The sequence below is a fragment of the Carettochelys insculpta genome, chromosome 17 (genome assembly GCF_033958435.1).
Source record: "Carettochelys insculpta isolate YL-2023 chromosome 17, ASM3395843v1, whole genome shotgun sequence".
Classification (NCBI taxonomy): domain Eukaryota; kingdom Metazoa; phylum Chordata; order Testudines; family Carettochelyidae; genus Carettochelys; species Carettochelys insculpta.
The window spans coordinates 19,663,805-19,690,752 of NC_134153.1; the positions used below are offsets into that span (position 1 = coordinate 19,663,805).

At 44.2% G+C, this 26,948-nt stretch overlaps 1 protein-coding gene across 1 annotated transcript in view; it reads left to right on the top strand.

The window, feature by feature from the left end:
- The first annotated feature begins 2,286 nt into the window (after positions 1–2,286).
- Positions 2,287–26,948, top strand: part of KCNB1 (potassium voltage-gated channel subfamily B member 1) — a 215,522-nt gene continuing 190,860 nt past the window's right edge. The window contains exons 1-2 of the mRNA XM_075011743.1: positions 2,287–2,397; positions 3,394–4,045. Coding sequence (XP_074867844.1) covers positions 3,479–4,045 — 567 coding nt within the window. The 5' untranslated portion in view covers positions 2,287–2,397; positions 3,394–3,478. The remainder of the gene's footprint in view (positions 2,398–3,393; positions 4,046–26,948) is intronic.

The following is a 26,948-nucleotide window of genomic DNA, read 5'->3' on the forward strand; positions in this document are numbered from 1 at the left end:
TTGTAGCAAACTTTTAGGTACTTGAAAGCTGTTATCTTGTCCTTTCTCCATCTGCTCTTCTGCAAACTAAAAGAGTTTAAAATAGGTTCGTATGTAGGTATTAATAGATTCACATATAGGTATTAATTAGATGATAGTACAAGGATGAAAGCCTGGGTGGTGAAAGAGGCATCTTAATAAGCAGAGGAACTATTAGCAGGAGAATTAATCTCTGTGGTGTTGGTAGGCCTGCTTCTACTGCAGTCAGGAGCAATGCATTACAGTGTTGCAAAGGGCTAGGGGATAGACAACAAGAAAGCCCTACATGGGACCTATCTAACAACACAGCTCCCCTTAGATCTTAGCTCAATGAGCAGGAAAAGGCCATGACGTGTGTATCATCTTTTGTTTCAGCTCCTAACAGTTTAAATGAGTTTTATTGAGGGAATGTTTCAAATACAGCAAGGAGCATAACAAATTAACATACACAGGGATATATCATCTGAGAAACTAGAACAGGTTATGGAGCGTAATATACAGTAAACAGCATCTTAGTACTTACACAAGAAACCCAACTAGTCTCAGATAGAAAAAAAACACAGTTACAAACAAGAGATAATATAAAATATCGGCCTTTTAACCAATCCCTACCCTGAGAAGAAAAAGGGGAAAATACTTTAAAGTAACAGACAATATAAGATATTGGCCTTTGGATCAATCCCAATCCCTAGGGGAAAATCAAAAAGGGGAGTATTTTACAGATACTAGACAATAAACAATATCGGCTTATCGGCCAGTCCCTTGAGAAAAAAGAAGTCTTTGAACATAAAATTTACTACCCTGAATCCAATCCCTGTTGGTTTTTTGTGGTGTCACTTTGAGGGAGGAGGGTGTGTGTATGTGTGATGTTAATGTTGATAAATGCAAAGTAATGCATGTGGGCGGGGGGAAATCCCAACTATCCCTATAAAATGATGGGGACTAAATTAGTTACCACCACTGGAGAGAAATCTTGGAGTCACTGTGGATAGTTCTCTGAAAACATCTACCCAATGGGCAGCAGCAGTCAAAAAAGCAAACAGAATTTTAAGAATCCTTAAAAAGGAATAGAGAATCAGAGTATACCTGAACACTTCCGTATAAATCTATAGTATGCCCACTTCTTGAATACTGTGTATATATGTGGTCACTTCATCTCAAAAAATTATATTGGCATTGCAAAAGGTTTAGAAAAGAGCAACAAAATTATTAGGGGTTTGGAATTGGTGACAGATGAGGAAAGATGAAAAAGTCTGGGACTTTTCAGCTTAGAAAAGAGGAGCCCAAGGGGGGAATACGATAGAGGCCTATGAAATTGACAGGTGTAGAGAAAGTGAATAGTTATTTACTTGTTGGTCATCAACTGAAATTAACAGGTAGGTTTAAAAGAAACAAAAGGATGTATTTCTTCATGCAGCACCAAGTTAGCTTGTGGAACTCCTGGCCAGAGGATGTTGTGAAGACCAGGACTTTAACTGGGTTCAAAAAAGAACTAGATGAAGTCATATGAGGGAGGTCCATCCCTGACAATTAGCCAGGCTGGGTAGGAATGGGGTCCCTAGCCTGTGTTTCTCAGAGGCTACAACTGGGCGACAGGAGAGGGCTCATTTGAGGGTTAGGTGTTCTGTTCATTCTTTCTGGGGCACCTGGCACTAGCCACTGTTGAAAGGCAGGATACTGGGCTAGATGGACCTTTGGTCGGGGGCGGGGGGGGGGGGGGGGGAGGGAGAGAGAATGTGTGTGTGGGAGAGAGAGAGAGAGAGGGAGGGAAGACCTGCGGGGTGGGTGGATGGGAGGAAGGGAGGGAGGCAGAGAGAAAAGACCTGCGATGCAGGTTCCCTGAAGGAAATACTCCCCGGGAAAAACAATTGTATAATCGCTGCACTTCCCGAAGCGCTCCCAGGCTCCTCCTCCCTCGTCAAGCATCCTTGCACCAGTGCAGCCAGGCCGGGCCGGGCCGGGCCGGGCCGGGCCCGCGTTCACTCCCCCTGCAATGCCGCATCCCAGCTCACGGGGGAGCTGCTGTCCTCTCCTCCACCTCCAGTGCCTCATTGCTGCCTAACGACGCCGGGACCGAAAAGCCGGAGGGGCAGCGCTGACTTGTTGATCTCCGTTCAGAGCCAGCGCCAGGAGCCAGGCGCGTCCCTCGGCGGCTCCCAGCCGGGGACAGGTGGCTCCACCTTGGAAGTGAGCCGGGGGCGGCGGGCAGGCCCGCGGGAAGCTGCTGTCAACTGGAGCCTGGAATCCGCTGCGGCTCGCAGGCGCTCGGGCTGCCTGGGCTGCTCGTGGGCTCGCTCGGCCCGCGGCTGCCGGGAGAGGGGCGGCGCGGCGCGGCGGGATGTAGGCAGCCCGGCTCTGCGGCGATCCTTGGCCAGCCAGGTAGGGCGGAGGGGAGCGGGGGGCCAGAGGTCACCGCCCGGGCCGGGGCAGCCCCGGGCTTGGCTCGGTGGAGGGCGGGGGCGCGGGGAGCCCTGCGGGGAGGCGAACGCGCCCCGCTTCCCCTCCTCCCCGGGCGTGCTCCGAGCCGCGGGGGGGAAGCAACAGTGCCCGGCGCCGCGGCTGCTTTCGTAACCCGCCGCGGGTGCAGGGAGGCTGCTTGCGGGGCCCGGCCCTGCAAGTGCCTCGAGCCGGGGCAGGGCCCTGCCTGGCCTCGGGGCGCAGTTACCCGGTGCCGGGGCTCCCCCTCGCCCCGCCCCGCCTTGGCCCAGGCTGTGCCTGCCCGGGGGGGCGCAGCCCTGGCTCCGGCAGAGCCGCCGGGCTCCTTGGGGCGCTCCGCAGCCCGGCTGGGCAGGGCCGTACCCACCGCGTCCCCCAGCCTGCGTCGCAGCCGGGCCCGGCTACCCGCCGGTGTGTGGCTTCTCCCGCGGCTCCCAGCCCCTTCCCCGCCTTCACCGATGGCAGCCGGGGGCGGGGGGAAGAAGCGCCCCACCGGCAAAGCAAACTGCAGCCCCCGGGCGGAGCGCGGAGTAACCGGCGCCGGGTGCACGGCGCTGCATGTTCCCTTCCCCCCCCAACCCGCCTCCAGGGCGGCCGCCGCTCCCCGGGGAGCCCGGCGGAGCAGAAACAGCAGCTCCTGCCTCCTACCGCCGGGGCGGGGTGTTGAGCGGGCGGCTGGCCCCGCTCTGGCTCAGGCCGGTTCCTCCCCTGCTCTCGGGGCAGAGCCGACGCCGCGCTGAGCCCCTTCCCTCCGCCCGGAGCCTCCCGGCCAGGCTGGTCCCCCCCAAACGCGCAGCGCCGGGGGCTGGGGCCGCCTCCCGGCCCGGCCGTGCCTCGCGTCCCTGCCGGCGCGGGCTGGTTTCAGCACCACGAGGCGGAACAGCGCCCCGGGGCCTGCCCCGCGCCCTGACCCGCGCGCCTCCGCCTTGTCTCTTGCAGCGCTGCGGCATGGAGGGGCGGGAGGAGAGGTGAGGGCCGCCGGCTGGGAAGCGTGAGCGCCGGGCGCCCCGCGGGAGCCGCCGCGATGCCGGCGGGGCTGAGCAAGCATGGCTCGCGCTCCTCCGCCTCGCTGCCCCCGGAGCCGATGGAGATCGTCCGCAGCAAGGCCTGCTCCCGCCGGGTGAAGCTCAACGTGGGCGGCCTGGCGCACGAGGTGCTGTGGCGCACGCTGGACCGGCTGCCCCGCACCAGGCTGGGCAAGCTGCGGGACTGCAACGCGCACGAGGCCCTGCTGGAGATCTGCGACGACTACAGCCTGGAGGAGAACGAGTATTTCTTCGACCGGCACCCGGGGGCCTTCACCTCCATCCTGAACTTCTACCGCACCGGCAAGCTGCACATGATGGAGGAGATGTGCGCCTTGTCCTTCAGCCAAGAGCTGGACTACTGGGGCATTGACGAGATCTACCTAGAGTCCTGCTGCCAGGCCAGGTACCACCAGAAGAAAGAGCAGATGAACGAGGAGCTCAAGAGAGAAGCCGAGACGCTGCGGGAGAGGGAAGGGGAGGAATTTGACAACACCTGCTGCGCCGACAAGAGGAAGAAACTCTGGGATCTTCTGGAGAAGCCCAACTCTTCAGTAGCCGCCAAGGTAACTTCTCCAGGCGCTGCTCCTGGGTTGCCATCGGCCAGTAGAGCCTGTGGGGGCTGGAGCGGGGCTGGGGCAGGCAGTTGCCATGAGCAAAGTGAGGGGCGCTGCTTGGGATGTGCCTCGGAAGAGTTGTACGGGAGCCCCTCACCCTGTTGGCTGAGGCCTTTCATGTCTCCACGATTGACCATACCCAGGTCTCTAGCGGGCTTCATGGAATCTCTGGTCTTTTCTGGTTCTTTGGATGAGGTTTATGGGGGATGGAGAAGGGGAGGGCTCCCATCCCATTCTACCCTTGGCATGCAAAGCAGAGCAAGGCGCTTCTCTTCATTATCTGTGGCTAGAAGAAGGAGTTGAGGAAAGGGAAATAACCACCAGCAGCCATGCAGTCCTGTGAGGCTGGTGGGAACTGCTGCACAATTGCACTGAGAAATGTAACCTCCCTAGTTTATTAAAAGCATTGGGCTTTTTAAAGGTGGGTTTGGTGAGTTCTCTGAGAAGCAGTTGTGGTTTATCTATTGCTTGTCCTATGTCTTGTTTTGATGCACTGCTCTAGTAGATGTCCAATCTTGGTCCACAGCTGTAATGATCTATACCAACCTGCCTATGAGTTTTGCCCTTTTGAGTTCAGCTAGTAAAAATATAATTGTGTGTATCATTCAGTGTATGGCTATTCAGAATCATTTCTGACCAGCTGGCAATAAGCTAGTAAATGGTGCCTTTAAATGGGTATCTTAACTATTTAGGATGAAACTGAAACACCCCAAGGAAATACTTTACTTCAGAGAGTGATTTAAATCTGTTTCTTACCCACTTTTCACAGACGTAAATTTTCCCCTCTATTCAATGCGATCCAAGTTTCTTGTATGTTAATACATCAGTGATGTGATGCTTGGTTGGAAGCTGTTGTGCTTGGATCCAGCAGTTCTATTTTAAAAGAATATCATAGTTCTGAGAAATCAGTGTCATAGTTGACAGCTAATTAGCTGCTTCACATTAGTGAATGTCCTCGCAGCTGCACATTTTCATTAGCGATGAAACATCCGCAAACAAACCTGGCTATTCTGTAACGGTAGAGGTAAAAATAAACTTAAAAGAGGTGGAAAACACAAGGGATAAGATCTTTAAAGGATTGACAAGTTGAAATTTCTGGGTCCAATGCTCCTACAAAACCACTACAAAGTAAAATGAAAGTGGAGCTGTTTTCCTCAGTGTCATCTTCATTTACGTTTCCACATGCAAACTGGATCTTTGTACCTGTAGCAAGTGGCTTATGTTTCATCTTGTTTGTTTCTGATTTTGAAAACTTGGAGTTTGTTTTTGTTGCAGCATTTCGGGTATGAACAAAAGTGTCTTTGAAGTTCTGGCAAGATAGTTTGAAGAGTGTGTGGGATCAGTGATTTATTCTGGCAGGGAGAAGGAAAGGTGTGTTGCTTTGATGAATCGATCACTTTTTTTATGACAGACGGAGCCACAGAATGCCTTTTTTATTTCAAATGGCACAGATGACACTGTGCTGAAGATGTTAATAATTTATAAGCATATTTTGGCACAGTTATGGAATCCTGAAACACAGGCCTTGGGCTTAGCTGTCTGTGGCACTGACTCAAAATCCATTAGGGACTGTTGCAGTTTACAATTTATTGTCTATGAACAGGGGATCATTCTTGCCAAATAAGTGTCTTGTGTGATTTATAAGTGAAATACACTCAAGGTCTATCTTCTGAGAAAATTCTCAGAGTAAGAGAGTTCGGCATTGCAGGCGCTGGAGTAATCTAGAGTGAAATGCAAAGGCATTATGGCCTTTCTCTTGTTAAGCTACCATTGTGAGGTTCCACTGTTATAGTTGAAGTGGTGCTGTTCATTTGTCTGTCTTCAAATATTCCAGCAGTTCCCATACACAGATCATTGGTGTTGTAACTAAGCATGGAAAAGAGGTACGACTAAGGATTAACTTCTGCAGAAAAAAGCCACTAGGCCTCGTGAAACCTCTGCCTCTTTTCTTGTGGCTATTTCTGCACTCACTTCCACTTGTGACTCTTGTGTTTGTACAGTGTAGTCTTTGCTGACCATGGAAAGGACTAAGTGAGGATTTGGGGATCTGACCCACTATTATCAAATAGCTGTGCCCAGTTATCATCACTTGAAGACTGAATTCTCTGAATTTGGTTCTACTCTCCTACCTCATCCTGTCCTTCTCATAGAAAGGCAACCATAGTCACTTATTCCGGTAATTATCACCCAAGTGTCCCTCAGTTGGTGCAAACCAGCATCTCCTGTCTTTTCTGTCTTCCCCCTCCCCTTCCCCACTTTGCACCTGGGCCAGACTGAAATACTTAGACAGCTTCTTTCTAATTTTCTCCTCTTGATCCCACTTCTCCCCTGTTCTAGTTGCTCTTTTCCTTCCTCTTTTCCCCATTAGAAGGCTCTTTCCAGTGAACTATGTCGCTGATAGGAGCTGGTGGCAGTTTCCTGTTTAACCAATTTTTAAAATAATTCAAACCTTCTGCACCATGAGCCTTTGTATAAGCCAATGTGGCCCTTCGCCAAAGTGTTAACCCTCCTCCTCCTCGCCCACACATGCAGTGCCTTTGTCAGCTTTTTCCCCTCTCTCAGGCAATAAGGAACGAGTCCTAATCAGATTAAATTTTTCAAGGTGGGCTCCCTAAATCTCTCCTAGTTGTTTCTATTCTAATATTTTCTCTACCATACTTAACCTAATAACTCATAATAACTTGCTGCAGTATATATAATAGACATGTTGGGCCCAGTTCTACACTGGTACCGATACCACGAAAGAAAGAGGTTGGTACATCAGGGCAGAAGTGGGCTCTTAAAAGAAAGAGTGAGACTGCGTGAATGAGCTAAAAATAAACATTACATTGACATCTCCTTGAGTTTCTCCATACATTTTGTTGTATCTTTGATTGGCTTTTATGCTACAACCACCTCAGGGTAACAAACGTCTTGTTTGTCTTGTACAATGCTGCATATTGGCTAAATAAAAAACGAATAGTATTGTTAGATTGGTTCCTGAGAGCCTCTAAACATTGGACCTAGTGTCAGAGAGCTTCTCACAAGAGCAGTTTATGTCTTATTAACGATGAATGTCATTTTCTTTAAAACTTGAGAAATGTGTACAGGTTGAACCTTTCTAATAGGGAACTCTCTCGTCGGGCACCATCCATAATCTGTCATGATTTTAGTTAGCCGGGTGACCATTTATCATGTGTGTGGCCAAGTTTCCTGTGGCCCCATAGTTTGTTTATGGCCACCACTCCTGGCTCTTAGTGTTTTGTCCTGTTATTCAGCTGTCATTTATCCCTAAATGTCTTCTAAGAGCCCAGTAAGCTGGAGAAGTGTTGATGATGTACTAAACAATATTGACCTCCTGTCATCCGGCAAATTCTTTTGCCTGGTACCAGTCAGGTCCCAAGCGTGCCAGACAAGAGAGGTTCAGCCTGTACTACCTTTTCTTAACTCTTTGCCTCAAGAGGTGCTGTTTTCCTCCCCAAAGCATCCAGGTTCTCTGCTGATGAATGCAAGAGAGATGTATATTTATAAATACTGTACATTTCCACTCTTCCATGCACACTGTACTCCTCCTCTGCAAGGCTGGAGTACAATTGCTACATTAGGCTTCCATCCTACAAAGACCTACACAGGTATATAGATTTGTATGTAGTTCTACAGAGCTATTGTTTAGTCCAATTGTATTCAACGTGACTGTTTTCAAACATAAAGTTAAGCCCGTTCCTAGGTGTTTACAGGGTCAGAGCCTTAGGTCTCTCTCCAGTCCAGAGACAAACCTGTATATCAAAGTCCACTACTTTTCCTTCTTGTTCCTACTGGTTCCTTGAATGGATCAATTTCTTCTGATTCTACTTGCAGAACCCTTTACTGTTAGCTGAAATGTTCACTGCACTTATAGTCAGTGTTTCTTTCTGTTCCTCTGATTATCCTTGAAGCTTATACCAGCTTATTTTCACAGATCTCCCAATCCTCCTTACCAGTTTGTTTATATTTTTTAAAAGCCTTCTACTTATACAGTGGATTGCCCACTACATCCTAACTTAACCACATTGGCCTCTATTGCCCTTGCTTCTGTTTGGATTTAACCTGGGTGAAACTGAGTAGCAGGTTCCTTCCACCCTGACTTTTTTTAAAGGGTGGTTTATCTTGCAGTTTACGGAAAATCAGCCTTCCTATAGCCAAATGGGAATATTGCTTTTCTAGGACTTGAACCTCGTGAGTATGTCAGATCTTGGCATCCTTGGAGTCTGGCCATTCTCTGGTTTTGAGGTCTTGATGTTTAAATCCAGTTCAGTGACCTCTTCCCCATAGTCATTCTCTTGGGCTATGTCTACACTAGCATTCCTCTCTCGAAAGAGGCATGCAAAAGAGGGAAATTGAAAATGCAAATGAGGTACAGATTTACATATCTATCACCTCATTTGCATATCAAAAGAACCCCTTTTTTTTAAAAGGAAGAAGGGTTCTTTCGAAGATGAGGTTTACTTATGAAAAAGCCATGTCTACACTGCTTTTCGTCTTCCAAAAGAAGAATGTGCAAATGAAGTGCCAGATGTGTAAATCTACACCTCATTTGCATTGTTGATTTCCCTCATTTGCACACCTCTTTCGAAAGAGGAATGCTAGTGTAGGCACAACCTTGGGGTCTTATTCTGCCAAGCCATAAAATTGGCTGGATGGCAGGACTTTGTATTTGGTCCCGTCATATAAATACAATATCAAACAAATCAGGTAAAGTTTAGTTAGTGTACTTGGCTCATTTACTAGAGATTAGGTTCTGAAAATCCTCTGACCATCTAGACCTTCCAGATAACTCTGTAACAAATAGTCTGCTTGCCTCTTCAGAAAAAGAAGTCCTCATTCCTTAGTTTTCATAAGAGCAGGTAGTGTCCCATTGGGGAAAAAAATAAAAACTTCTGATCTTCTTAAAGACTTTCCTGCATGACCTGATTTTTATTTTATTTTTGATGCCCTGGAGACCTAGACTAGAGCAGCATGTTAAAATTGCCCAAGTCCCCTTAATGATAAAAAGCTTCTCTGCATATTGTCATATCAAGTGGAACTTCCATATCCTCTTTGTCATGTAGGACTATATGATACTCTGCCTTTCCTTTTAGCTTTAATTTAGGAATATATATCTCCCCATTCTGGTGTGGCTAAATTTGAATGCATTTCCCTGTCTCAGCTTCCAGCACTGGTACAGCAGCTTTCTTTCCCCCCCGCACCCACAGCTACCCATTTCTCTGTGCTGTTAATCTCCAAAGCCGTGTCTACATGTGCACGCTACTTCGAAGTAGCGGCACTAACTTCGAAATAGCACCCGTCACGGCTACACGCGCCGGGCGCTATTTCGAAGTTAACTTCGACGTTAGGCGGCGAGACATCGAAGTCGCTAACCCCATGAGGGGATAGGAATAGCGCCCTACTTCGACGTTCAACGTCGAAGTAGGGACCATGTAGTCGTTGCGCGTCCCGCAACTTCGAAATAACGGGGTCCGCCATGGCGACCATCAGCTGAGGGGTTGAGAGACGCTCTATGGTCACCGTGGGCAGCAGCCCTTAGCCCAGGGCTTCTGGCTGCTGCTGCCGCAGCTGGGGATCCATGCTGCAGGCACAGGGTCTGCAACCAGTTGTCAGCTCTGTGGATCTTGTGTTGTTTAGTGCAACTGTGTCTGGGAGGGGCCCTTTAAGGGAGCGGCTTGCTGTTGAGTCCGCCCTGTGACCCTGTCTGCAGCTGTGCCTGGCACCCTTATTTCGATGTGTGCTACTTTGGCGTGTAGACGTTCCCTCGCAGCGCCTATTTCGATGTGGTGCCGCGCAACGTCGAAGTTGAACATCGACGTTGCCAGCCCTGGAGGACGTGTAGACGTTATTCATTGAAATAGCCTATTTCGATGTTGCTACATCGAAATAAGCTATTTTGATGTAGGCTTCACGTGTAGACATAGCCCAAATGTGTTATATTGGGGTTAAAGAGATTTCTCCATAAATTCTTTTCTTTCCTTATGACTATTATGATAGCAACAAAAATAATAATTAAAAAAAAGCTTCTCAGTTGCTTCTTCTATAACATTTTGCTTGTTATAAATGTCTTCAAATTCTTATACCTCCCATACAACATCAGTTTCTCTAACTTCTTTTGTATGAATTCACCACCTTTTCCAACAGTCAGCAGTATATCAGACTCTCCCCTTTTCACTCCCATAATTTGATTTTCTCCTGTCTCTAAGCCAGGTTGCCGGATCATATGTCAGCTCATTCCACAAAGCAAGGCTGTCTGATTTTGGTTTGCTCAGCTGAAGGCTTGTAGCTGTCATTTTCCTTCTTCAGTGTACAATGTGGCTATTGCCTGGGTTCCCCTCTTGTGTGTAGGTCAACTTAAATCTGCATGTAAGTAAAGTAAACTCCTCCCCTTCCTTCTGAGGTAATCAGAAAGTTATCATCAGCCCAAAGCCTCCACCCTTTGGTGCACAGATTCACCTCCTTTGGGCCAGATCATACAACCATTTTGCCACTGTGCTTCTGCCATACCAGTTTGGTGGAGACACATAAGCAGCTGCTGCCATCTCTGCATTTCCTCCTAGCTACTGGTTATTCTAGCCTCAAACGTCACCTCCTTCTTCAGGTACATTTCCCAGTCCTTCAGTTGTAGCTCTCGTTCTCTTCCCAGGCTCTTTCTTTCTAAATCACACTTAAACCCATTTCCCAGAGAGAGCCAACACTGTGCTCTGTTCCCTTCAGTATTCTTCTGCCTGTCCTGTGCCTCACCAACAAGCTTCCCAGAGCACCTTACCATGCCTACAGTTCCCAGAGCTCCTCTGAACTACAACCCCAAGAAATGAGCTGGTCTGGAATTTTTTCATTAAATTCTTTTTGGTTGAAAACTCCAGATTTTGAAAAACAAAAGTGTGAAACAGGGTCTGTGAATCTCCTAACTTTAAAAAAAAAAAAAAAAAAGAAAAGGCTTTGTTTTGACATTTGTTGTAACAAAACATTTGGAGTTTTCCAGTTGAAACATGTTTTTGGTTTGAAATCTAAGCTAATTTGGACATTTAAAAAAAAAAGGTTTGAAATCAAAATGAAATGTTTTAGCTGACATGCACAAAAATATTCTCTGTTGCCTCACTAGAGCCCTTTATTTGGTCTCACATGCTATTAACTTGGTCTCTTTTCACATTATAAGCCATGGTTTTGTCAGAATAACCATGCAATTGCATGTCTAATTTGGGTCTGAAATGACTACAACTGAACATGTAAATACATCCACGTAGTTGCTTGTATGTAAAACTACCTGATGGGCATCTGTAACTGCACCAGTAAGTGAAGTGCGTTGCAACTGCCCTACTCTGCTGCTTTTGCTCTATGCCTTCCTCGCTTGCGCTGGTCCCTGCAATCTGAATCCTGCATGTTTGCAGCAAGCACTCATCCTGTTCAGAGGGAATGGGGTTAGCTGTTAGAACAGGGGAGTGGAAAGCAAAACTCCTTGGTTCTACTCCTTGCTGAGCAAGTCCCTTGAATTCTCTGTGTTTACATCTGTATGACAGTGCCTGCCTCAGGAGGTGATTGTGAAGTTAATCTGCTAATGCTGAGTTCCTCAGGATGATGACAGGTGCTACTGATGTGCAAAATATTCAGGGGTGAAACTTTCAAAGCCCGAAGGGCTGGTAGGTACCAACTCCCATTGCACCTCTGAAAATCTCTCCTGTAAAGGTTTCATTCTCCACATCACTACATTTTCGTCCTTCCTTATCCTTCCAATTTGCCCAGTGTCTGTTTGCCATGTTTTACGAAGTCTCCTGTGCTTTGAACAGCCCGACTTAGAAATTCACTTAGTGGATTCTCAGACTCTGCTTTCGTTCCTTCACCAGCGGAGAACATCTCTAATTTATTAGATCTTAATTAGATCTTCCCGAAATCTCCTTCCTTACCTTAGTGCCAGAGGGGAGTAGCCATGTTTATAAAAATGGGATCTTTGTGGTTAAGAACCAGCAGTGTGTTCAGTGCTGTGTGAGATACACACAGACCACATGTCTGTTTCCTGCTGGGAGGAATTTAAAATATTCTGTTGCAAGCCCATCTTACACTCAGTGAGCCAAATTCCACTGTGATGCAACTTTGGTGGTTTCAGGGGGCTGTGTCCCTTCCATCAGAGCTGTATTTGAACAAATATTTTTGGCATAAATGACGATGACTGCAGATAGACTTCTCAGGTGTTTTCCATTAGAATGATCTTCTGGCAAAAATACTGTTTTTTATTGTGCAAAAATTTTCTCTGGGAAAACCTCAATTTTGCTGATTTCCCCCCTCCATTAAAGCTTTCAGAAAGCAATGAAAAAAATGCAGCTAAATTTTGAACTAACCCAAAACAGGGCATTTTGGGTTATTTCAACAAATGAAAACATTTTGGTGTTAGAAATGTCAAAACCTTTTGATCAGAAATATCAACATGAAAACTTTTGACCTATCGAACTTGTCATTTTCCAGGATTTCCACTCTGTGAAAAATTTCATTTTTTAATCCCAATTTGGGATAAAAAACTGTTCATGTGAGAATCTCCTGGAGGATTCAAATTCCAGATTTTACTCAGTTCTAACTACAGATGATTATTACTGATGTTGATGAGAAGAACTCCTGGCTGAATTTTCAAAGTTTTTATTTATGCAGTTGTGCACATAAACTGCACATGTACAGCTGTGTCTACACGTGCACGCTACTTCGAAGTAGCGGCACTAACTTCGAAATAGCGCCCGTCGCGGCTACACGCGTCGGGCGCTATTTCGAAGTTAACTTCGACGTTAGGCGGCGAGACGTCGAAGTCGCTAACCTCATGAGGGGATCGGAATAGCGCCTTACTTCGACGTTCAACGTCAAAGTAGGGACCGTGTAGACGATCCGTGTCCCGCAACGTCGAAATTGCCAGGTCCTCCATGGCGGCCATCAGCTGGGGGGTTGAGAGATGCTCTCTCTCCAGCCCCTGCGGGGCTCTATGGTCACCATGGGCAGCAGCCCTTAGCCCAGGGCTTCTGGCTGCCTCTGCGGCAGCTGGGGATCCATGCTGCAGGCACAGGGTCTGCAACCAGTTGTCAGCTCTGTGGATCTTGTGTTGTTTAGTTCAACTGTGTCTGGGAGGGGCCCTTTAAGGGAGCGGCTTGCTGTTGAGTCCGCCCTGTGACCCTGTCTGCAGCTGTGCCTGGCACCCTTATTTTGATGTGTGCTACTTTGGCGTGTAGACGTACCCTCGCAGCGCCTATTTCGATGTGGTGCCGCGCAACGTCGAAGTTGAACGTCGACGTTGCCAGCCCTGGAGGACGTGTAGACGTTATTCATCGAAATAGCCTATTTCGATGTTGCTACATCGAAATAAGCTATTTCGATGTTGGCTTCACGTGTAGACGTAGCCGTAGAGTAATTGTAAGTGCAAATAAGATAAGTGCATACAGTGGTTACCAGTCCTGGTCTACAGACCATTCCGTTACTTTATTTGTAGTTGCATGCCAGATGGGGTATTCAGTTGCACCCTTAAACTGTGTGAAAATCTTTTCCTTTCCATTAAAGAAACACCACATTTAATTCATTTTGTTTGGTTGAATAAATCATCCCCACCACTGATTTTTAGGAATGAACCTGGTGCCTCATTGTCAGCTCCCTCCATTGTCTAGTCCTTTGATTCAGGGTGGCCTTAGTTTCTCCTAACTCGCAAAGCAGACTAATCCAATGCTACAGTCACAATTAGGAGAGTATTGCTATTTGTTATCACTAATGGCAAAATATTTATGTCAGTGAAAGTTCACAGCTGATTATTTAGTTCTTATAATAAACACAGTCAATGTGATTTACTTTATGGAGGTACCTGGCAGTAGCAGAAGAGGCAAATGTGGCCCATCAGTATGGTTAACATGTTAAAATTAGTCCTGTCTAAAGAAGCTGGTAACTCTTCCTCCCACTAAATTCAGTGGATAAAAATTGTACTCGTGCTGTCGGAGACGGGAGACGTCTCTCTTGCAGCACAGCCAGACTACATGACCTAATAGTTTTTTTTATATTTAGTGTCTTGGTTTCTGGTATCTCTGAATTTTGTGCTCTGAAGGCGGCTGAGGTAGTGTTGTTCGGACCCTTTCTTCCCTGGGGTTTCCTTTTTCTTGGGAACTCAATACAAGAACACAGCAGAGACAGATCTCAGCCTTATCTTTCTCCCCAAGCCTGCTTGTTTCTGAGACTTTTTCTTTCCCCTCCAGGTTCTCCTGTGTCCTAGTTTTCTCTGTCCCCTTTAAAACCTGCTGGAGCTTACAGGATATCTCTACTAGCATGACTCAGCAGTATTCCATTCTCAATCTTAATGCTGGGATTTAGCTCTGACACCTAAAGAGACCCCTGAGAAGAGCCTGACATTCCTATGCAGGGCCTTTGAGTTTGCTCCCTTATTACACACACATAGTAAATGCTCAAACAGAAATAGCCAAAACATGATAGTTCTTTGTCTCTTATGGTGTCAGCCGAGGGTCCAGATCCAACTCTTGGAAGGTAAAACTCCTGTTGAATTGAACTGGAACATTTCCTTCTGACTATAATGATACCTGCACTTATCAAACAAAGCTCAGAAAGGGGCTTTGGAAAGATTGAATGCTTAGACCTTGAATCATAGCCGTGGTATGTAATTATCTCATTTTAACATTTGTAAAGTGAACCAAAAGATTAGGTGGCTTTGCCAAAGGTCGTATTGCAAATCAGGGGCCGAGCCACGATGGGAGGCCAGGAATTCTGTCATGCAGTGCCTCATTGTCACCACTAGACCACGTTATCCACAACATGATTTTGTAGCTAGGATAGACAAGTTTTCCAGGTATCAAATCTTACCTAGTCTGTGTTCTGCACTACTAAACCATTAGTTGATGTACCAAAGATGATAGATTGCAGCCCTCTGAATGTCCTTCCTCAGGGGAGGCAGTTTAAATCCATCTTTGCCTTCATGTAGCAGTTATGTCTAGTTTAAGGCTTGCAACCCTTATGGAGAAGCCTTATAGAACTTAATAGGGAAAGAAAGGTTGTATAGAAATTTAGTAGGGCTGCCTATACTGATAGATTTTAGAACCATCCCATGGAATTCTATGATAGGGGTACAATTCTTGATTAAGTCTTGCAGAATGTTTCAGAAATTCCGTGGAAATATTCTTATTTTCCATTAATTTTACAGTAATTTTTTCCATACAGAAGCTCTTATCAAATATTGAAATCATTAACCTGTTCATGTATGGTATTGAACTGCTCCTGATAATCACACTTAATTAGGGACGTTCTGTAACAGCAGCAAGCTGCTTTTCTCCATTCCACCCCATGCCCATTTTTCTTCAAACACATTAAAGACACCCAAAGGCCACAACTTTTTTTAATACAGTCAACATATTTTAATATTATACAGTATTGAGGTACTATCTAGGATACTATACTCATGGGGTAGCTGTGTTAGTCTGTGGCTTGACAAATAACAAGGAGTCCTATGGCTCCTTAGAGACTAATGACCTAATAGATTTGTGAGCTTTTGTGGGTAAAACCCACAGAAGTATCTATGACACTGTTGTTTCTGAAAGATCTTTCCAGTGAGTTGATTTGTCTAAGTGGGAATACTATCCCTCTATACAAATAAGAGCATTTATTTTGATGAAGCACCCATCACATGAATTAGAAGGATGCTCAACAGTAGTAGTGTATGTACTTGATAATCTGGTTACTCTGCTTCAGGCTATTTCATTCAGCAGTCCAAGAAATTGCATGCAGTCACACAACTGTTGATTCCCAGCCATAATTATTACAGGGTGTAGGAAAATAAATCTTCCCTTTGGAGATGTAGAAGCTGTGTGGTTAATTCCTTGCAAATAACGTTTGTTGTAAATTAACTCTTATTGTCCCGTTTATACGCCATCACTGATTACTCTGTCATCTCTCATCTACTAACAAATTGGACTTGTAAGTGTCATTTGTGTTATGTAAATAGAATTAATGCCATATATACTCTCTAATTGGCAATGATTAGTGAAACTGTTTCAAAGGCATAATGCTGAAATCAATTTTGGTGTCTATGAAGAAGATAACTTGTGGCAACATTTTTTTAAACTAATCATTCTGTTAAAAGAGTAAATTGAATAATTTATCAAAGGTTTACCTGTCTCAGACTCTCTACAAAGGCTTTTCAAATGCATGCATTGGACTGTACGATTAGCATTAGAACTTCCAATTTACATTTCATGGCACATGAAGTCTTGTATATCTGCTTGGCTTCATTGGTGACTGATTACAAAACTCTCAAACTTTGTAATTTCTGACTGTGCACCTCTGTCCTCAGCACTATGAAGTCTAGGATTCTCTGATTCCCAGACTAGATTCCAGAAGTGTTCTCACATTTCTCAGCCCGGAGGCTTTAACAAAACTTCTCAGCAACTCAAGATCAAGAGAGCAATAATGATAAACAAGAATCTAAACAGGAATTTACAAATCTTCCATGTTCCTTGGTGGTTGTTGCTTCCTTGTAAATACAATAGATCAGCTCTTTAGCTCATGCAAATCACCAGAGATCCATTGAAGTAACAGATACGTTACCATTTTAAAATCAGAACTGGCAGCATAGAGAGTAGGTATTTTGGGGTTTGAAACAGTCATTTTTAACATGGCAATTTCCAATCTGAACTGATGGTATTCACCATCTAATGGCCAAACTATTATATGGCCCCTAACACCATATAATCTCCTTGATCACTATCACCTTAATTTCTAAGACATCCCTCTTCTCCAATGATACATGATCTACCCATGTTGAATAGTAACAAAGAAGAAGCCGTGCTAGTCTATACACTATCAAAACAAAAAGCAGTAAAGTAGCACTTTAAAGACTAGCAAAATGGTTTATTAGGTGAGCTTTCGTGGGACAGACCCACTTCTTCAGACCATAGCCAGACCAGAACAGACTCAATATTTAAGGCACAGAGAACCAAAAACAGTAAGCAAGGAGGACAAATCAGAAAAAGATAATCAAGGTGAGCAAATCAGAGAGTGGAGGGGTGGGGGAGAAGGTCAAAAATTAGATTGAGCCAAGTATGCAGACAAGCCCCTACAGTGACTCAGAAAGTTCCCATCACGATTTAAACCATGTGTTAATGTGCCGAATTTGAATATAAAAGCCAGCTCAGATGTTTCTCTTTCCAAAATGGTGCGATAATTCCTTTTCAGTAACACACATACCCTTAGGTCATTGACAGAATGCCCCATTCCGTTCTCTCCTACAGACAACCTCCCAACCTCATGAGGATCCTCACTAACAGCCACAGTCTATACCCCAGGAATACCAGTCCTGGAACCTTTCCCTGCAACAAAGCCCGCTGCCGGCTTTGTCCACCTATCTTCTCTGGAAATACCATCACTGGACCTAACCAGGTTACTCACAGAATCACAGGCACTTTCTCATGCTCTTCTACTAACACCATATATGCCATCATGTGCCAACAATGCCCAGGTGCTTTGTATATTGGACAGACTTCTAACTCCCTTCGACAAAGGGTCAATGGGCACAAAACAGACATCAAAATACTCCAGATCCACAAACCAGTTAGTCAACATTTTAATGGAATGCGGCATTCTGTCAATGACCTAAAGGTATGTGTGTTACTGAAAAGAAATTATCGCCCCATTCTGGAAAGGGAAACAGCCGAGCTGGCTTTTATATTCAAATTCGGCACATTAACACATGGTTTAAATCGTGATGGGAACTTTCTGAGTCACTATAGGGGCTTGTCTGCATACTTGGCTCAATCTAATTCTTGACCGTCCCCCCCACCCTTCCACTCACTGATTTGCTTACCTTGATTATCTTTTTCTGATTTGTCCTCCTTGCTTACTGTTTTTGGTTCTCTGTGCCTTAAATATTGAGTCTGTTCTAGTCTGGCTATGAGTGGGTCTGTCCCACGAAAGCTCACCTAATAAACCATTTTGCTAGTCTTTAAAGTGCTACTTTACTGCTTTTTGTTATGATCTACCCATGAATGCTAAGGGGATAGTTTTGCTAGAAAAGAGAGCTCAGCATTTCCACAAAATTGTGTGAGAATCTGACACAGTATCTCTTGACCTCTCAAAATACATAGGTCACAGTGGGCATGCTAAGGGTGTAAACATCATGGCTGTGTCTATACTACATTCCCCTTTGAAAAGGGGGATGCAATGACCAAGCTCAGAAATGCAAATGAGATGTGAATTTACATATATTGAAAACAAAATAGGAAGAAGGGTTCTTCTGAAAATGGGGTTTGTCTTTGAAGGAACCCTCTCTACTCAGCTATTTTGCTTCCAGAAAAGGCTCTTCCAGAATTGACAATACGCAAATAAGGCACAAGATGTGTTAATCCATGCCTCATTTTCATTTCCAATCTCGTTCATTTGCATTCCCCTTTCGAAAGGGGAATGTAGTGTAGCCACAGCCCATGACTCACACTTTTGGTTTTTTTTAATCTTCCTGTATGTATCAAAACATCCATCCATTGCTCTAAGCATCTTTTTCTCCAGCACTGTATGGTTTTTAACCTTATTGATTGTGCATTTAATAAGCTCTGTTTACAACTTCTCAGAGTTGTTACTGTATAGTCACTCACCCCAGTGACACAGAACAAAATAACTCCCCTTCTCTGTCTTCATAGTTCAGTCTGTGTATTCCTCAAAAACCTGAGGGGAAAAAAACTTGTCTGATAATTTGCCTTACTTGGTGGTGATTCTAGATTCTATGAGGAAAAACCTGCAATCTACTGGGACGGGGAAAATCTCTTTTTGTTAGTTTGCTTTTTTAAATTTTGTCTTAAATCTGTCTTTCATATATCAAAAGTAATAACTTTTGGGGGGCAAACATCTCTCCACTATCAGTGTGCCAGAGGTTTATTAATAATGCCTACTAATTATATGGTGCACTTAGATTCTTTCTTCGAAGAGCTTTGCATATATTAATTGGCTAAGCCTCACGACTGCCTGCTGAGAGCTGTTATTCGTCTACATTTAAAATGGCAATTCAGAGGAAATAACAACTAGAAAAATCCTCTTCAGGATTCAGACAAATAATATCAAACCTGGCCTAAAAATATCTAGCTGGTCCAGAATATTTTCTACTGTAATTTTGCAACTCCTATATCATATAACATTTGTCTAATCTACCTATCACTGTTGTACTATTTAGGGACCAACACGCTTGAGTATGACTAAATTCAGGCCCAGGCCCAAGACGGACTCTGTGTGATATATTTTTCTAGACCTAGGGAATATCATCATTGCCAGCATGAGGAACATTGCAATTGGCAGTAGAACTCAATTTAGCAGTTCCTTGGTTTAAAAGGAAGGAGGCTGGCATCAGGGGGCTTCTGGAAAGGATGCTCAACTCTGAAAGGTACAATCCTTGCTCCAAAAGATTTTTTTAGGGTGCCCTGCAGAGCTGGTGTGTATATGTGCGTCAGACAAGTGGATACAAAAGCTGCTGTTATTTTCAAGTCCCATTTGGGTGGGGTCTGGAATAGGCATTTCCTCCTGTAGGGTTTAGGTTTTTCAGCTGTTTTTTGAATTGGAAAATGAGAGAGAATCAGAGACAGAAAAATACCAAATATGATTATGTCAGTAAATGTCCTCAAATACTTCCCCTTTTAGAATCCCCCCTCCCGCCTCCCCCAAAACACATGTTGCCAGCAGGTTGAATTAAATTTAGGTCATTCAGCATATGGCAATTTTTAACCTCTGATCTTTCTCTCATAAACTTCTGATTGATCCCAGCAGGTGATGGAGCATTTACCTGCTAACAGCCCTATCTACAGACTATGGTACCTTTACCATTGAGAGGGAATCCTGACACGATTACTGCTTATGCAGACTATATTAAGTGCATGTCTGTCTGCTTTTGCAACGTATCCAGTCAGATTATATTGTTGCTGCAGGAGAGGTCTGAAATTCTGAAATCAAGTCCTTGGGTGCTGAATCGGATGTCAGAAAATTAATTTACTATTTTGACCATGAACCCTGAGATGGATAACTGACTAAATTACAGTGGTTTATTTTTTTTAATTTGATTTTCAAAGTTAAATTTGAATCAGGTGGGTTACATCCATAGACTCCAGTCCTGAATTGTGCACTTAATTTTCAGCCAGTCTGGTGGTAAAACTCCCATTGATTTGGGGCTCGCACTGCAGATCTATCTAGGCAGAGCTCTTGTGTATTTCATTGGGAGACTGACAAAAGCAGAAGACAGCCCTAAACAGCTCCCATCATTGCTCTACCACTTTTGAACTACTGGGGCTTCCAAGCTCTTCTGTACTATTCAGAGTGTTTGTATCCTCACCAAGCTGCCCAGGTACAAAGATATTCCCCGAACATGATACCTGTGCTGTATTTCCAAGCAATTAACTTAATGGGGCTTATTTTGTCAATGGGCATGTACAATGTATTCCTTATGTATGTTTACACACAGAAGGTTGTTTGATAGAAGTAACTAAAGACTTGCACCAGTGCCAGTGATTGCAAGACAATATGGTCCAATTACATGTTCCTATCACTGGCCAGGAGCCACGTCAGGCTATTCATTTCACCAAATGAAATATTGGACTTTTATCATGCCAGGCAAACAAACTGGTCTCTCTCTTGAGTGACAGCTGATTCCAGTTCGGTTTTGGCAGTCACTGGGGCATGTATAATTCCATATTTCTGTATGATGAATTAGGGATTTGTGACCTCTGGGTAGTGAATGAATCCATCCATCCCCTCTTGATTTACTGAATGATTGTCTTTAAAGAGGCTGCTTGTAGAAGTTTGCATTGGGTTCAAATGCTTATGAGTCAACACTGTTCTTTGGAATGGGAAACTTGTTACATGGTTATAGATAAATTGGGCATGGACACCACCTCTTGCAGAAGTCATGTAACCATTTGTTTGGATTGCAGGACTCTAGGGGTGGGGGTCACCTTTTTGTTTCGAGTTTGTACAGCACGGAACGCAATGGAGTCATGATTCAGGACTACTAGGTGCTGTGGTGATGTAAGTCCTAAATAATAGACATTTTAAAAAGTCATCTGTTGAAAAGATATTTTAATTCCTGTAAACATAAACCATCTTAGAGCCCACAACAAGCTGGTTTCTTTCTCTGAAGTTTCAGTGATCTAGTAGATACCGACAGATCTTTCATGCACCACCACATTTTTATTGTTTTGAATGGAGAACTTGTATCCATATGTGTGTTCTGTATCATGGTAATTATGAAAAGGCTGGAAGGCACGGTCTATGTGCAGAGGTGTAGATTTTAAAACCATTTGATTATACTGGCTCAAACCCATGTACATATTAATTTATTTCATGTTGATTTGAGCTACATAAAAGGAATTGGTTAAAACTGAATTGATTTACATCTGGGTTACATCAGTTTGAGCATCCACGCAGGGATTTTGCATGGCTTTAACAAATTCGGTCTGTAATTGTACTTTTGTGTTGACAAAATCTAGAATGGTCATTTAGGATGAGTTATTTATTCACTCGTGCACTAAAAAGAAATGAATACTCAGTTTGCACACACAAGCCATGTCTACACGTGCACGCTACTTCGAAGTAGCGGCAGTAACTTTGAAATAGCGCCCGTCACGGCTACATGTGTCGGGAGCTATTTCGAAGTTAACATCGACGTTAGGCAGCAAGACGTCGAAGCCGCTAACCCCATGAGGGGATAGGAATAGCGCCCTACTTCGACGTTCAATGTCGAAGTAGGGACCGTGTAGTCGTTGCACATCCCGCAACATCGAAATTGCAGGGTCCGCCATGGCGACCATCAGCTGAGGGGTTGAGAGACGCTCCCTCTCGAGCCCCTGCGGGGCTCTATGGTCATCGTGTGCAGCAGCCCTTAGCCCAGGGCTTCTGGCTGCTGCTGCCGCAGCTGGGGATCCATGCTGCATGCACAGGGTCTGCAACCAGTTGTCGGCTCTGTGGATCTTGTGTTGTTTAGTGCAACTGTGTCTGGGAGGGGCCCTTTAAGGGAGCGGCTTGCTGTTGAGTCCGCCCTGTGACCCTGTTTGCAGCTGTGCCTGGCACCCTTATTTCGATGTGTGCTACTTTGGCATGTAGACGTTTCCTCACTGCGCCTATTTCGATGTGGTGCTGCGCAACGTCGAAGTTGAACATCGACGTTGCCAGCCCTGGAGGATGTGTAGACGTTATTCATCGAAATAGGCTATTTCGATGTTGCTACATTGAAATAAGCTACTTCGAAGTAGGCATCACGTGTAGACGTAGCCACAATGACTGAATTAGCATGCAAATCAGTAATTGAAATATGCAAATATACCTGGCAGTTTATATAAATAGTTAGCCTATCTGCACATGGAATACGGGATAGCTGTATATGCAAATCAGATGTGTAATTGTGCAGTTGTATACCTGAATGGTCAGAAAAAGTGTCCCTTTGTCAATAACTAAACGTTACATTCTAAGAGAAATTAAATAAGTCTCTTTGCCTGGTTTTATTCAATCCTTTCTTCCCCACCAAGGTGTTACACAATTTGCTCCTGCCTACACTCTCTGTGCTCGTTTCCTTTGGACAATATACAGTCGTCTGCTGAGTCCTGTTTGTACCTATCTACCTGTTTTTTCCTTCTATTGGCTATGCCCTTTCGTTCATGCTGTGCCCTAAAATACTGCCCCCGCATTCCTGTGTGTAAAGTGACCTCCCTATGGATGAAAAGCTCTTTTCATATTCCTCTTTGAAACCTATTCCCAACAGTAAGAGTCAGTCAGTGCGGCTCTCCTGGCTGCTTCCTCACACAAAGGAAGTGTTTCTGGTGTACCATTTACATCTGAATTAAAATGTAAATTCTTGGGGTCAGAGCCATTTGGCCAAATTCTGCTCTGATTTATGGTTTATCCTATAGAACCGCCATTAGATCAAAGAAGTATTGAGAGGAAGGATAGTCTTAAAAAATTCCACAGAAAAGGGGTAATTCCCAGCTCTGCCACTGGCTTCCTGTGTGACCTTGGCCAAGTCTTTTAATTTCTTTCTGCCTCTGTTTCCCATCTGTGAAATGGGGATAATACTTCCTTTCTCCCACCTTTGTACATCTTGTCTTTGTACAGTATAAGCTCTTTTGGGCAGGGATGGCTTCTTGCTAGGTATAGGTATGACACCTAAACACTGGAGCCCTAATCTCAGTTCGGGCCTCTTAGTGCTCAGGTAAAAACAAATAATGATGTTCACCTTTTATTTCTTTGTGCTTCACCATATACCTCTATGATGGTAAAATAACACACACAAACCTTATCTGGGTCAATTATCCTATTGGTAATGTAGAGACAAAGGGTTACTGATAATCTTTCACTAAGTATTAGTGTCAAGTTCCATGCACATTACTGTTTGCCTGGCTCCTTCAACTGTTCTGATGCATTCATAGATTCAGAGCAAAATAATGGCAAAGATGTTCCAAGTTCACAGAGCAAACTTGGCAAAGTTCCAGCCACAATACCTGTTCCGCTTTTGTTTTGTTTTCTACAGTGCTGAGCATTTGTTTCTTTTTCTTTGAGGCTTACTAAATTCTGGTCCAGAATGGATTGAAATCTCTAACGAATAGGGAGTGTTTTAAAGGTCTTCTGAAGAATCTGGAGCCTATGGAGACTTTAGAAATGTGAGATATATTCAGACGGGAACAAAGATTGATGGAGTATTATTGTCCCCAAAAACGCAAATGCCAAAGCAGATTGGAATAAGTGGGCATATAGATATGATCAAAGTGTACATGATGTTCAAATCCTGGCATACCCTCTGGGTGGTTCTGCCACTCTTGATGAAATTAACAGCCCCCACCCCCACATTCTAGTTCAACAAAAAACTTGAGCATGTGCTTAATATAAACATGTGAGTAGTCCAGTTGAATCAATAAGATGGTAAAATTAAGCAGGTAGTTGAGCATTTTGTGGAATCAGTCTCAGAGGGTAACTGCGTTATTCTGTATCTGCAGAAGCAACAAGGAGCCCTTTGGCATCTTAAACACTAATGGATATATTTGGGCACCAGCTTTCCTGGGTAAAATGCACTTTGTCAGGTGCATGGAGTTTCCACTCCCCACGAAAGATGATGGGAAATAAATCTTTTCGTCTTTAAGGTGCCACTGGACTCCTCCATTGTTTTTGCAGAATTAGGGCATTAATAGATTGCTCATTTATTTAAGAACACGAAGAGCATCCAGTCTCTAAATTACTGGGGAAGACCAGAAATTCTCCCTCCTTAAACTAAGATACTTGAAAAATGCTTGAGGGTAATTTGTCATCTGTAGCATCCTGAGGGCCTGGAGAGATCTCTTGTCTGGAGCAGATGTTCAGGCATCTGGATTACTGTTTTGATTTGGACACTGGTTACCACTTACAGATATCTAATTAATCAGAACTGAAAAATGTGTAAGCGTACCTGTGTAGCCCTGTGATATCTTGACTTTTAGTAACAATCCAAATATTTATGGAGTAGATTTTCCTCACTAGATTTCCAAACACTTTACACACAATCCTCATTTTACAAATGGGAAAAATGAGGCACAGAGAGGAGTCACACAGCAGGGCAAGGGCAGAGTGGGAAACAGAATACTTGTCTCCCAAGTGCCAGTCTAAAGCTCTAACCGCTCAGACAACTCTCCCACCCATGAAAACCTTATTTCAAATGGCTGCCATATAGGAGACTTTACATGGCCCATAGAGCTCTAACTGCTTTTTTTTAAGGTCTCAAATTGCTAGCTTTACACAAGTAGTTCTAAGGAAAGCAGTGGGATTATTCATGCACGTAAAGTGGTTTCAGCTTCGTCCTCAGTCCTGTATGAGCATACATGAAAAATAGCTCATATTTTATAGGTGTAGTTAAGTGTGAGGTGAGGAAGTAAAAGAAGAGGAACAAGGATCTTACCAATTACCTCCTGTAGGAACTTGTCCTCCAAAGAAAGTTTTCTGTCCTTCCATCTTCCAGTGAACTCAGCTGGAAAGACCCCCCACTAATTCACTGGGGACAGGTTTAGAACTAGAACTTTAAAGTGTGGTTAGGATTAAAAAAAGACACCTACCTCTCTGCTCAGCTGATCTACTTTCTAATGAACATTCCAATCAGTTCCTTTCACCTCACTGATTTAAAAAAAAGATTTTGGTTACTCCTGCTAATACGGAAGAGCCAGTTTTGGTATGGTAGAAAACTGCAAAATAGACAGAGGGTCTTTCAATCTGAGTGAAAAGTTCCAAATACCTGTTGGATCTCATTCAGAAGTCCACTCCTCATGCAGACTGCAGAAAAATGGAAGACCACGCAGCCGTTTTCTAGGGGCCAAGATCCCTACCACTGTGAAAGGATGCACCTTTATTAAGTTTTAAATAGCTTGGTGGAGTATTGAGACCAGGGGTCAGCAACCTCCAGCCCGAGTGCCAGCAGCGGCACATGAGCCAATTTTCATCGGCATGCAAGGTGGGAGATCAAAGACCAGCTAATGCTACCTCCCACCACCTAATGGGTAAAGCTTTGCATCTTTATTTATTAATGAAGCTGTTGTAGGCAGGACTGTTAGTGACTTTAAAAAGTATTACCGGCACTCAGACCATACAGAGAGATCAAAAGGTCAAATTTGGGCACTCTGCCTCAGAAAGGTTGCTGGCCCCTGATTTACACCCAGGAAGCCAGAGTCTCATCTGACATAAATCAGTGTACGTACATTGATTACAGTGAGCTATGCCAGTTGACATTAGCTGAGGCCCTAAGGGTATGGCCCAGTGCTGCCATTTAATACATCCCTAAAGGTGTCTAAAAACAATTCATTATGTAATTGTCAAGAAGCCATTGCAGAGCATCTCAGTAATTATTATCATCACTATTTGTATTACCGAGGTGCCTAGCAGTGAATTTGCAAAAGTGTTTTTTACCTATTGGAGCCATCTCACTTTTCTTGGGAAAATCACAAAATAAAGCCTACAGTATGTAGACTAGAAAAGGGAGGCACCCCCCTTGCATTAGAATTGCTCATGTTCATCTCTGTTTTCTGAGATCACAAAAAGCTCTCACAACTTTGGTTCTTGTGGACAGATAGCACGTTCCTAAACAAGTATATGATAATTATAATTCGTAGCTCTTGTACAGCACTCTTCATCCATAGTCTCCAAGTGCTTTACAAAGGAAATTCATATTATTATCCCATTTTAGGATAGATGATCTGGAAACTGTCAGAATTTTGTGCACAAGCAGAGCTGTCAAAAGACAGAATAATATCCCAAGTGCTTATATACACAGTACAAATGTTTAACAAAGGGATAGTTAGAGCAATGATCCTGGACAATACATGATTTTATAACAAATAGAGTTGGTCAATTTTTTAACCTTTTGTAACTTTTCAATGAAAAATTAAAATGTTCCCCTTTTTAAACCATCCCTCCTAAAGGTCCCTCCATATTGGAAACAGATGAGTCAGCCATCCTTATATTTTCACCTATTATTTTCAGGGAAGTTTGTAACATCTGTATCAGACATTCAGAACAGCCTGAGCTACAGCCAGCCAACAGGAACTTAGTACAGACCCTCCCTGGGACACAGACACAGGTAACCTCTGAGGCCATTTTATATCAACTCATCAATCTCAATCATTAACTGGTGATGCAGTGACACAGTTCCTCTGCAGGTGAAGAATCACATGGTCATAAAGTTTCTCAATGCAAACAAGGGAAACATGCTCAGAATCCTATTTGGATAGATTTGTCATTTGATTATGGAGTAGCAGCCTTGTCTGGGCCGTATGCCACCAGAGATTAATATGCACCTCACGCGCTGCTTTCTCTCTGGATGATGTACACTTGTGTGCTTTCCCATTATATTGTA